The 12,131-nt window shown below is 60.3% G+C and overlaps 1 protein-coding gene across 3 annotated transcripts; it reads left to right on the forward strand.

The window, feature by feature from the left end:
* The first annotated feature begins 9 nt into the window (after window positions 1-9).
* Window positions 10-11,889, forward strand: LOC112974251 (lysosomal alpha-glucosidase-like). Of its 3 annotated transcripts, none has more exons than XM_026083002.1 (20): window positions 10-40; window positions 982-1,519; window positions 1,716-1,861; window positions 2,758-2,923; window positions 3,459-3,555; window positions 4,736-4,855; window positions 5,053-5,171; window positions 5,242-5,373; window positions 6,251-6,361; window positions 7,378-7,491; window positions 7,934-8,018; window positions 8,598-8,715; window positions 8,998-9,131; window positions 9,316-9,467; window positions 9,550-9,698; window positions 10,020-10,161; window positions 10,488-10,586; window positions 10,783-10,947; window positions 11,083-11,229; window positions 11,472-11,889. In XM_026083002.1, the coding sequence occupies exons 2-20, from the start codon at window positions 992-994 to the stop codon at window positions 11,532-11,534; spliced, it is 2,787 nt and encodes a 928-aa protein (XP_025938787.1). In that variant the 5' UTR covers window positions 10-40; window positions 982-991; the 3' UTR covers window positions 11,535-11,889. The 3 variants fall into 3 exon arrangements, 2 of the variants coding, with proteins under 2 accessions (XP_025938787.1, XP_025938786.1); XM_026083001.1 differs by lacking the exon at window positions 10-40 and adding an exon at window positions 140-294; XR_003256205.1 differs by lacking the exons at window positions 10-40; window positions 11,472-11,889 and adding an exon at window positions 139-294 and having other exon boundaries at window positions 10,761-10,947; window positions 11,083-11,195.
* The last annotated feature ends 242 nt before the right edge of the window (window positions 11,890-12,131 follow it).

Raw genomic sequence — 12,131 nt, forward strand, 5'->3', positions numbered from 1 at the left:
GGCTCGGCTCGGCTCGGCTCGGCTCGAGGGGAACGTGCTGGTGCCTAAGGGTGTTTCTCGGCGTGGGGCAAGGGCTGCCGCTTGCGGGGGCATTTCGCAGCCAGGCCCAGCCAGGCTGAGCCATTTTGGTGCGGGAGCCGGGCGGGGGGGGGTGTTGGCTGCCCATAAAAGCTGCTTTTCCAGGCGAGCCGTTCTGCTGTGCTTTTGCAGCATGCAGGCTGGAGGCGAGGTGGGTCTGGGCGTCTCTAGGTTCGGCAGGAGATGGAGGAAAGAAAGTTGCGTCTCTTATCTAAGGTGCTAGAGGTTGCTCCTTGCAGCCGGCGAGGAGTGGGGGGGTCTGCTTTGCTTGCGGGAGTCGGGAGGATTTTTGCCTGAGAGGTTTCTAAAATTGTCTTTTACCAGTGGGAGGCAGAGGCTAAGGGCAGGTTGCGATCCCATCACCCGGCCCTCCCCGGGGCTAAAACCTCGGGGTTCGAGTGAGAGCAGAGGTTGCTCAGCACCTCGGCAGCTGTGCCGCGGCTCCCAGGGCGGCAGTGCTGCCGTGACGGGCAGAGGGGCGCTCGGTTTTGCTTGCAGCTTCTGGAAACTCTGCAGCCCATAAATTCGGGTCTGGCCAAAACTGCTTGAGGGGGACGCTCTGCCACCCCCTTTGTGGCGGGCAGGCTTCAGTCTGGTGGCGCTTTGCCTCCTCGGTGCTGCAGGGGAGTCGCGTGGCAGCGTCCCCCGAGCCCTAGCGCAGGCAGATACCAAGCAGCGGGTCCCGGCAAATCCATCTTCAATGTCAAGGGTTTGCAGTGCGAATCGTGGCTGCGGACGCGGGGCCGAGCATTGCGATGGCAGCGTGCCGAGGCAGGGAGGCTCTGCCTGAGACGCTGATCCGTCGCGCCGGCGCTCGTCACGGGCGAGCCGTCCTCGAGCGTAGGGCGAGCTTCTCCCCTCGCGGGTCCCTTCATTTGTGCCTCGATCTTCCCCTCGCTCCAGCACCAGGAAGATGAAGTCGTACCAGAAGCTGACGACGGCCGTCCCGCAGCCGGCGGGGTGCAGGCTGGAGGAGGAGGGGGCCGCCCCGAAAGCCGCCTGCCGTGGGAAGCTGGCCCCGTGGTGGGTGGGCAGCGGGCTGCTGGTGGCCGCCGTGCTGCTGAGCGCCGTCACCGTGTGGGTGCTGCGGCAGGTGTCCAGGGGCTGGCACGTGCCCGCGCCGCCTCCGAAATGCCTCCTGGTGCCCGAGAGCCACCGCTTCGACTGCTACCCGGAGAGGCGCGTGGTGGTGACCCAGGAGCTCTGCGAGAGCCGGGGGTGCTGCTTCCTCGAGAGCTCCCCGCCGGCGGGCGGCAAGCGGGGGGTGCCCTGGTGCTTCTACCCCCGCGACTTCCCCAGCTACACGCTGCAGAGCCTCAACCAGACCGCGCTGGGCGTGGTGGGCCTGCTGGTGCGGAGGGAGAAGGCCTACTACCCCCGGGACATCGAGACGCTGCGCCTGGACGTGGAGTTCGAGACGGACACGCGGCTGCACCTCAAGGTGAGCTGCCCCCGGCCTGCCGTCACCCTCCCTTGGCAGGCTCCTTGCGCTGCTGTCCCACGTCGCTGGTGATGGTCCCCTGCTCCAGCCGGGGCTGGCAGCAGCTTTGCTCCTGCCATATGTGCTTGGTTGCTGTCTTCAACCCTCTGCCCACCTGCTTTGCTGGTCTTCAAAGCATATTTTCTCCCTTTTGCAGATAACCGATGCTGCCAACCCCCGGTACGAGGTTCCCCTCGAGGTTCCCCAGGCGATGAAGAGAGCGGAAAATCCCATCTACAGCGTGGAGTTCTCCCGGGACCCCTTCGGGGTGCTGCTGCGGCGCAGGGCGACGGGCACGGTGCTGTAAGGACCCTCCTTTGCATCGGGGACCCCTTGGGGGACCCTCTTCCCTCCCCAGATAGACTCCCGCCTGCTTTCCTTAGCCTGGCGGGGGGAAGACACGCTGTGGGCTCTCCGAGCAATAGTTGCTCTTCCTCGCTGTCTGTGCCGCAGAGAGCAGCACCGGCACAGTGCCCGGATTGCTCACAGGGACCGTGCAGCTCCCAAACACCACGTGTGCCGTAAGGCACAGCCGCGGGGTGCAGGTCCCCGTGGCGGTCGCCGAAGAGGGACCCGTGGCTCTGGGGAAAGGGCCGCCCAAGGGCTGCGGCTTTGCTTTGTTTGGCAAAACTCCAGCAAGTGCTGCGCTCTGGGCTTTTGGGGGAAAGGGGCCGCAGTTAGCCTTGCTGCGCTGCTCCAGTCACTTCTGTAGCTTTGTCCGCACCACGTCTTCGGCCAGCTCTGGCAGGCCTCTCAGTCTGTGGGCAGGGTGTTTCGGCAGCGTCATGGGATCACGCTCCTTTCCTCCTCTTCTCGCCCTCGGTTTGCCATGGCCTGCGGTCTATCCTTTACTTGGAAGCCGTTTATCAGCGGCAACAGGCTGAGAAGCTTCACCGCTGTGTTGCTTTGATGGTTAACAATAACCTTGGTGGAAACTTCTGGTGACCGTGGAGAGGCCATGCCGCTTGGGTCAGGCTGGCTTTTGAGGTCAGGCCATGCCTTGCACCAAGCCAGACCTGAGCGCCTGTCCATTCCCCACCTGCCTCGGCCAGGCTGAGGATGCTGGTGGGAAATACACTGCTTTTACTGGCCCTCGAGCCATTCCTGGAGAGAATGGGTAAATTGTTGGTGGACAAATGGACTAACGTCAGCCCGGCGTCCTCTCTTCATCCTCTTTCCCTCTGTGTCACTACTGCCAGGCTCAACACCACGGTGGCTCCCTTGATCTTTGCCGACCAGTTTCTCCAGATTTCTACTGCCCTCCCGTCGCCGTTCCTCTACGGGCTGGGGGAGCATCGCAGCAGCCTCCTGCATAGCCTCGACTGGAGCACCCTGACGCTGTGGGCCCGGGACGTTGCTCCCACGGTACCCTTCCCTCCTCCGCTGGTGGGCGTGGGGCGAGGATGGGGCTGGAGCTATCAAGCGCGTGGGAGAAGCCCTGGGAAAACGGCCGCAGGGCTTGGCAGCAGCGCTGGGGAAGGCAGAGGCCGGTGCGGCAGCTCGTCCCGTGCCGCCGCAGGCCGCAGCAAGGGGCCCCGAGCTGCAGCACGTGGCTGCCGCGTGCTTCCCCAGGCCTCTCACAGCTGCCCTGGCGGAGCCAGCATCCCAGGGAGGACGCGGAGCTGCAGCAAGGCTGGTGGGCAGATACGTGCCAGGGGAGGATTTCAGAGCAATTGCAAAATGCTCAGTGCTCTGAAGGCCCCGAGCGCCTTCCGCTCCACCCTGGCATTCATGCAACAGGTTGCGGCGAAGCTGCTTTTGGGCAGGAGGTTTCCCTCCCGTCCAACCCAGCTCGGCAGCAGCCCCTGAGCATGGGCTGCCCGGGCGGGAGGGTCCCACGCAGCCTGCAGGCGTTGCAGCCCGGGAGCTGCTCCCTCAACCAGGCAACTCTTGCTTGCAGGAATCGTTCAACCTCTATGGAGCTCACCCCTTCTACCTGGTGATGGAGCAGGGTGGAGATGCTCACGGTGTTTTCCTCCTCAACAGCAACGCGATGGGTAGGTGTTTGGGACTCCTCAGCCAGCGGCCTTGCTGTGACTCGTCCCTGGGGAAGGGCCCTGGCGGGTCGCGGAGCGTGGCCTGGCCGGATGGGGGGCTGACCCGAGCGGGTGGTTCAGGAACTTGGGGCAAGAGGAAGCCATAAAAGGGAAAGATGTGGTTTCATGGCTCCGTTATTGAGCTTAGCCATCTGTTTCCTGGCTAAAGTGAGGCTCTTTAGCAACTGCCGAGCAGTTTAACCACACGCCCAGCTGCTGAGTTGCTGTCAGAAGAGCAAGCCCCTTGCGTGCTGGTCTCTGCCTATTCCCTGCCCTCCTGAAACGGCCTTGCCTCAAAGCTCGATGGCGTGCCTTGGCCCTGGTGCAGGCAGGGATAGCAGCTTCAAAAGCTGGCTGCTTTCGTCCCTGCTGTGCCCTGCCGATGCCAGCTGTGGCCTGTGCAATGCGCTGCTGCAAAGCAGAGGCCTGGCGCTGCCAGGTGGGATCCAGCTGCGTGTGCATCCTCCTGCGGATAACACGGCAGCAGCACCGGGCTGCGCTCCGGCAGGCTCCTGCCGTACCAGGGAGGGCACCAGCGCTCTCGCGTTCCTCCCAGCAGCCGCCGCGCGGAGCCATCTGGGTCTGCGCGGCTGCGAGTCTGCTCACACCAGGGCGCTCGGCTCCAGCTGCGCTATGTTTTATTGCTGTGGTGCTCCCGAGGATGAGTCCTCAGGAGAGCCCTGCGAAAAGGCATCAGCTCTGGCTGAGGTTTGAGGACTCACTCATGCGAAAGGCCCTTCCCAGGAAAGCCCTTGATCCCATACGCTCTCTCATACAAGTAGCTCTCAGTTTAGTCTGCGCTTAGGAGGGGATTTGGAGGAGGATGTGAAGGAAAACAGTGAACAAACTTGGTCTTTTAAGTGGAAGTTGGGAGAATGGTACAGCTTTCAGCATATAGAACAAATTTTTAAAATAGAGAATTTCTTAACTGTATAAACCGGAGATATCAACAGGCTGCAATGATTTAAGCCTCCAGACACCCATTCAGCGTCAGAAGAGTCCAAGACAAGGGTTTCTCCTTGTCTCCTGTCAAAGGTTGACTTTGCCTGAGACACTGTCTGATCCCAGCCTGTGCCTCAGGGCTCCCTTTGGTGCTGTTGCTCCCCCGGGTCTCACTATCTTTTTCTCTCCTCCTTTGAAGAGGTGGCTCTGCAGCCTGCCCCAGCCCTGACCTGGAGGACCATTGGGGGTGTTTTGGATTTTTACATCTTCCTGGGCCCTGATCCCAACATGGTCATCCAGCAGTACCAGCAGGTGATAGGTAAGTGACCGTCTCCTTCTGCCTTCCCCCATCCCAGGCCCGTATCACCTCCGCCTTGCCACCTTCAGCCCATCTCATCCCTAACACTCCCGGGACATCAGATGTCAATGGCTGTCTCTCTTTCACTCTTCCTCTTCCGTCCCTTCACAACATTGTTCTTGTCTTGGCCTCCCTTGGGTGCATCTATCTTGCTCCAGGTTTCCCGGCCATGCCGCCCCTCTGGGGACTAGGTTTCCACCTCTGCCGCTGGGGGTATGGATCAAGCAATGAAACCTGGCAGACTGTGAAAGCCATGAGGAATTACCAGATCCCACAGGTAAAATCAAGGCACGCTGCAGGAAATCTGGGGCTCTGCACGTGTGTTTCTGAGCCTCTCTTTCCTGCAGGATGCACAGTGGAATGACATTGATTATATGGACGGATACCGGGACTTCACCTTTGACCCCGAGAAGTTTGCCTCCCTCCCCTCACTGGTGGAAGACCTCCACAAACACGGCCAGCGCTACGTTATGATTTTGGTACTCCAATTAGTCTCCCCCTCCTACCATGGGTTAGGGGATGTCTTTCACTTCAGAGCCGGACTGAGTGATCAGGCTGCAAACCAGACCAAGCCAGAGGTGTAGGTCCTGCTCATGGCCCCGGCTGGCATCTGCTGGCCTAGCATCCACACTGCATTAGCTGGCTCTGGGGCCAAGGGTTTTTATCTGTGGCTGGACACGGTGCTCATGCCAGTGCTTGGCAGGAGTCCATAAGCTGTACAAGTGGAAATTCCCCTAATGGCAAGGGCGACTTGAGACACAGGACAGGTTATCCTGCTGTCTTCATGTGTGGTTCAGGAATAAAAGGATCCCAGGGTCCCTGTCCCCCAAGGACAGACAAACAGGGCTGTGGGTCAGGCTGGTTAACTCCAACTCAGGAGTCTCCATTTCCCCGCAACTGTTGGGATCTTGTGACCCAGCTGGGATCTCCCATCTTTCCTGTGTTTGTAAATGGGATGTGGGTTCTGCTTGCTTGAGGCAGTGGAGACTGGGGGGTCCTGGGGTGGGAAAGGGTTTTGGGGGCAGGAAAGGTTGGGTTCCCTGGGTCTGTTTGAATGGCTCTGTTCAAGCATTACTGTCACCTGACATTTCTTGCATAAGTTCATGATTTCTTATATTTGTTCCCCCCTCCCCAAAACACTGTAACGAGTCCTCGGTACTTGCAGAAGTGACATTTTAGAAAGTATGCCTGGAAGTGTTGAAGCAAGTTTCTGTTCCTCTTGGTCAAAACAGCAGCCGTGTGTGAGCTCCGGCTGACCCTAACTTGCTCGTCTTCTTCTCTGAATCACGCTGGTATTGCTGGGGGAAGGGGCCAAGATCTATCGGGGAAGACATTATCTTTCTAATTTGTTTTCAGGATCCCGGTATCAGCAGCACCAACCCTCACGGCTCCTACTGGCCTTTTGATGAAGGCTTGAGACGGGGATTGTTCATAAACACCACCCAAGGGCAGCCACTGATAGGACAGGTAAGATGATCTCTGGTTAGGAACAGCTGGGGGAAATCCCAGCCCTATCAGGGTTTGGCATTAGCAGGGCCAGGTTTTCTTCCCTAATGCAAGAGGATAAGCCAAGTGGTTGAGGGACCTCTCTGGGCCTATTGCCAGAGTCTGGCTCTGTCCCGAGCCCTCTCAGCTTTCCTTAGCTTGGGCGCATATTTCACCTCGTGGCCTCCCTACCGACCTCCAGAGTCTGTTCCTGCCCCAACGGGAGTCTGCAGGGACCCGTGGAAGTCATATGAGCGTAACAGATCAGAGCCTGCGGTGCTGACTGCGGCTGGTCATCTGATTTCGCTCCCTTCCTGTTTCTGGGGTGAGGAGAGGTTGTCCGTGATGGACAAGTGCCTCAGGATCTGCTCCTGACTATTCCGAATTCACAGCGATGCTTCTCCAGTTTGCTTCATCTTTTAAGCTATTTGCTCTTCCCAGCTGTCTCTTGCTGTCTCATGACTTTTAACAGAGGCTAAAAACGCTGGGGAAAATTAATTGACTCTGAAGCTAAAATTCCTGGAGTGAGGCAAAGCACAGTGAAATCACAGCTCTTCACTGGCTCCCAGCACAGCACCAGGTTAGATTGTGTAAGCGATTATGCAAGTGGAAGGCACTGAAAAACCAGCCCAGGAGAGTTGGGCTTGTTCAGCCACAGACTTCCTGTGTGACCCCGAGTGTGCGCTCGCTTCCCACGCCTCCGTTCATCCAGCTGCGGCACGGACATTGCCGCTGAGGGCACCTGAGCATGGTAACATCCTCAGATACTGCGGTAGGATGGGGAACTTGAAGTAGTCAGCCCTGATCTGCTGCTTTATTGCCTGTTTCACTCCCTGATCTTTCAGCACACTTACAACCCTGCACGTGCAGTAGGGCCAGGAGAGCAAGGGCTGCTCCTCCCGCAGCTGGACTGGCCTCCCCACATGCCCTCCATCCCCAAAGCAGTGACCCATGAGAGGTCTGTCTACTGAGCGTGCTGTTTTCTGGCCTTTCTGCAGGTGTGGCCTGGCTTCACTGCGTTCGCAGACTTCTCCAACCAGGATGCCCATCAGTGGTGGCTGGAGAACCTGCAGCGTTTCCATGCCCAGGTGCCCTTCGACGGCCTCTGGATCGTAAGTCCCTCCTCGCCTCCCTGGGTTACCCCCAGCTGGGAGCTCACCTCATGCAGCTCGGCTCACAGCCAGTGCAGTTTCTCTCACCAGTCACTGGAGGATCGTGTGTCCCTCCAGTGCTACTTCCCCAGGTTTATTGCATTTGGCAATTTGATTTATTGTGGGTGCTGGAAGGATACCCACACCATGGACACACCTGCATGCACACTGGGCAAAGAGTTGCTCAGCTGTTTGCTGCTCCTTGAATGGTGTAGAGAGGGATCAGTGATGCCTCTAGCTTTTTAAGTGTGGGATGGATTGCAAACCCCAGTGGTTCAGGCAGGAAATACAACATCAAGCTGAATTTGGGTTGTGCCATCTTTAGGGTTGGAGGGGACTGAGCAGTGTCTGCTAATCCATAAAACCTCCTGCCTGAAACTGCACCTTAATTTCCTTTGCTTAGGACATGAATGAGCCATCCAACTTCATGGATGGGTCTGAAGAAGGCTGCCCCCCAGGAGACCTCGAAAACCCACCGTACATGCCAGGTAAGGAGGGAGATGAAATAAAGACTGTGTTGATAGGTATGGCATGCTCTGAAATTGCCGGGAGCGGAACAGCTATTTTTAAGAGACATCATGTCTGTATTTTACACCCTGAAAATGTCCATCCACACTTGTGTGTGCAGGTATCCATACACGAGTGTTGTATGCTCACGGTCTCACAGGGGCTTTCCTTTCTCCAGCATGTTTTCCTGTCTGCCCGGCAATTTTGGGAGTCTGTGGGGTGCAGGTGGGTTCAATTTTTAAAGCCAAGCACAGTGCACCTTCTGAAACACCTCCACACTCCCATCTGGTTCTTAGCTCTTAAATCAGTGCTTGCACATGGCTATGTCGGGGTGAGGGAAAGGACCAACTCTGGCAGTGGTAGCTCAGCGAGGATTTCCCCCATGCTGCAGTGAGCCCTTGGTGCTCTGTTTGCAGTGGTGGCCCAGCTCCTTCATGCGGAGGCAGGTGGAGGCCTGGCCCGGGGCTAGCAAGCGTGGGGGGCCTGCATGCGTTGGTGTCGTCTCTGTCCCCCCCGCCACGTGTGACATCTTGTCAAGGGTGTCTCTCCATCCCTGGCAGCTGTGCTGGGAGATTCACTCTCTGCAAAGACGGTGTGTGCCTCGGCGAAGCAGAGCATCTCAGTGCACTACAACCTTCACAACCTCTACGGGCTGATGGAAGCCAAAGCAACAGCGAGGTACGCGCAAGCCCTGCTTGAACACCCGTGTCCTGCCAGCTCTGAGGCTGGAACAAGGGCAGATCCTGCTGGTCAGGGGCCATCACAGCCAGGCCTGCATGAAAATGGTTGGATTTGAGCGCCTGGCCCAAAGGGGAGATGTTCTGGCTGCTCCCAGCCTGCGGGATGGGTCAGAGGGCTGTGGTGGGGTTGGCAGGAGCCAGAGCTGTCCCTCAGTCTTTCAGGGGTGAGGCAAGCCCCTGGGGTCTGCTCTCACCTCCTTGTCTTCCCCTTGTCTTCCAGTGCCTTGGTCCAGATCCGAGGAAAGCGCCCGCTCGTCATCTCTCGCTCCACCTTCCCCAGCCAGGGCCGCTACTCAGGGCACTGGCTGGGCGACAACCAGAGCCAGTGGAAGGACATGTATTACTCCATCCCAGGTGGGTGCATGGTCTCGCAGCACTGTCCTTCCCCCCTGGAGACACCCCGGCAGTGCCCAGCACCTTCTGCTCATCCTGGGCAGACACCCCGACATCCAGAGATGTCCCCCACCTGGGACACTGGGGCAGAGAGACCCCAGAACTCCCTCTAACCTGCTGGACATCCCTGCCTGCATGTTTGCAGGGCTGCTGAGCTTCAGCCTCTTTGGGATCCCGCTGGTTGGGGCAGACATCTGCGGCTTCTCTGGCAGCACCTCGGAGGAGCTGTGCACCCGCTGGATGCAGCTCGGCGCCTTCTACCCCTTTGCCCGGAACCACAACACCCAGAACGAGAAGGTGGAGGGGAGCATGTCCAGCCCCAGGGTGGGAAGGGGAGGGTGGCGACGGGGCGGCCGTTAACTCCCTGCGTCTCCCACAGGCTCAAGACCCAACGGTGTTCAGCCCCGCGGCTCGGACGGCCATGAAGGACGTGCTACTGACCCGCTACTCCTTGCTGCCCTTCCTCTACACGCTTTTCCACCGTGCCCACCTGCAAGGAGACACCGTCGCCCGGCCCCTGTTCTTCGAGTAAGAGCCGGGGCATGTGGGAGCCTGGGTGCCCCCTGTGACCACGGGTTGGCTCCCATCCTAGCCGAGCCACCGGCACCCCCTCTCATGGGCCGATGGGTGCCACCTCCACCAACCGGCGGGAGGGTCTGTGCTCCTGCCCCACTGCTGTCCCAGGGCCCACAAGCCAGGCCCTTGGCCGCTGCAGTTGCAGACATGAACGCGTCCCCCAGCTGAGAGCTGGTGAGAAGCTGGCTTTGACTAGGCAGTTTGGAGGAGATCTGGATCGCAGCTGCTGGTGAAGAAGCATCCAATCTGAGCAGCATCCCCATCCCACTCCAGGTTCCCTCAGGATGTGACCACGTACGGGATGGACAGGCAGTTCTTGTGGGGACGGAGCCTGCTGGTGACACCGGTGCTGGAGCCCGGGGTGGACTCGGTCACAGGCTATTTCCCCCGAGGCGTGTGGTACGACTTCTACACGGTGAGGAGCGCTGCGGGCTGAGTGGCCAGTGCATCAGGTTTCAGCTGCTCCCAGCACTGCAAGGAAGAAGCCATCTTAGGCTGTGCATTGAAAGCCCCTGGGGGCTTGGGGAGATGTGGCAATGGTTGAGCTCAGACAAGATCCAGGGGAAGAGGGGATGGGGGAAAGGGGCGATGGAAGGTGCTGGAAGGACCTGCCACTCTCAGAGGCTGCAGAAGGGTTAGAGCCTCTTCTCAGCAAGATGTCGTGCTCGTGTGGCAGGGCTGGGAGCCCCAGACCCGTGTCTGAGCCGCCCCTCATGCCCATATCTCTTGCTGCCTGCCCAGGGCTCATCTGTGAACAGCAGCGGGGAGATGCTGAAGATGTCGGCTCCCCTGGACCACCTCAACCTGCACGTCCGGGAGGGTGCCATCCTCCCCACCCAGGTGAGGCTCCCTCTTGCCCGGCCTGGCTGCCTGGTCTCCGGGCAGGGGCATGCCCTACCTGGGATGTCTTGTTTCCCCCAGTGGGGACCAGATCAAGGATGTAATGCCTCCACTCCCCCGTCCCACCACATTGCCCTTCCCACCCCTTCTCCCGGGCACTTGCCTGCTGTACAGCGCCCATTTCTTTGGACCCCAGAAACCTGGGATCACCAGTGAGGCGAGCCGAGGGAACCCCCTCCGCCTGATCGTGGCCTTGTCCCAGAGTGCCACCGCCTGGGGTGACCTCTTCTGGGATGATGGCGAGAGTCTGGACACCTTCGAGCGGGGCAGCTACTCCTACCTGGTGTTCAACGTCACACAGGTAGGGCCCAGCGAGGAGGGCAGCGGGGCTGATGTCCCGCTGCAGTACCCACGGTGTGGGGTGAGCCCCGGCCGGGTCTGCTCCACGCCAGGGGCACACAGCCGCCTCATGCTCACGTCTCTGCCTCTGCTCCAGAACGTCTTCACCTCCACCGTCCTCCATGCCAGTGCGGAGGCCACGTACGTCACCATCGACGCGCTGAGCATCTTTGGCGTTCGGCAGCCCCCCAGCAAGGTCATCCTGAATGGCCAGGAGAAGCCCTTCTCCTACCTGGACAACCAGGTATGGCCCGGGGTCTCCATCCCTCCTCTCCCAGCCCTCGTGGCAGGGTTAGCAGGGGGCTGGGCACCATGAAGGAGGGCTGGGGACTCCTGGGTCTTTCCTCGGTTGTAGTGATGGGGAACGGGTGTGAGAGGCACCAGGAGAAGCTCCCCCGAGCCAGGTGGGGTAAAGGATGCTCATCCCAGGCTGTGTCCGCATCCTTCCGAGGCCGTGGCTCATGTGCATCTTCTCTCACCCTGCAGGTCCTCACCGTGAGTGGCCTTGGCCTCGGCCTCAGCCAGGGCTTCTCCCTGCGGTGGCTGTGAGCGCCGGGTGCCGGGGGAGAAGAGGTGCTGCCATCCCGCACCGTTGCCGAGAGCCGCCCGCCGGGGCCGTGGCCTGGAGACGCTTGTTGCTCCGGCCCTCGAGGCCGGGCTGCCGCCGCGGAGGAGGCAGCAGCGGGGACTGTGGCCTGCCGCGACGCTTTCACACCGCCCCGCGCCAGCACGGGGGACGCCGAGGGCCTCGGGGCTGGGTGCGCACGGGGACAGGGGGCCTGGCGGCCGGGGCGTCCCCCCGCCGCAGCCCACAGCCGCGTGCCGGCACAGGGGCGCGGGTGGTGGGGCCAAGCCATGGGGTGCCCGTGGCCCCATCTGCAATAAAGGCACGTGGAGAGCTTGACGTGGGAGTGGTGACACGAGGCAGCCGGCACGGGGACAGGGTGGGCGGCGGCGGAGTCAGAGTCAAGCTCCAGCATGGCCCCGGGCACCCGCAGCCCCGAGGGCAGGTGGGGCAGGAGGCACCCGACCCGTCGCAGCTCCTACTCCTGGGTGCTCCCATCCTGATGCACCAATTCCAGCTACCCCAACCCAGCGCCCTGATCACAGCCCCTGATCCCTGGGCCCCCCCATCCCAGCCCCCCA

Source organism: Apteryx rowi, unplaced genomic scaffold (assembly GCF_003343035.1).
Source record: "Apteryx rowi isolate R43461 unplaced genomic scaffold, aptRow1 scaffold_6, whole genome shotgun sequence".
NCBI lineage: Eukaryota > Metazoa > Chordata > Aves > Apterygiformes > Apterygidae > Apteryx > Apteryx rowi.

What these genes read in the sequence shown, in the direction of transcription:
- LOC112974251 (XM_026083001.1), top strand. Translation starts at nt 212, where the DNA reads ATGCAGGCTGGAGGCGAGGTGGGTCTGGGCGTCTCTAGGTTCGGCAGG. An exon ending in CCTCAACAGCAACGCGATGG is followed by an intron (nt 3,556 to 4,735) that starts GTAGGTGTTTGG and finishes CCTCCTTTGAAG; the next exon opens with AGGTGGCTCTGCAGCCTGCC. An exon ending in GTGCCATCCTCCCCACCCAG is followed by an intron (nt 10,587 to 10,782) that starts GTGAGGCTCCCT and finishes TTTGGACCCCAG; the next exon opens with AAACCTGGGATCACCAGTGA.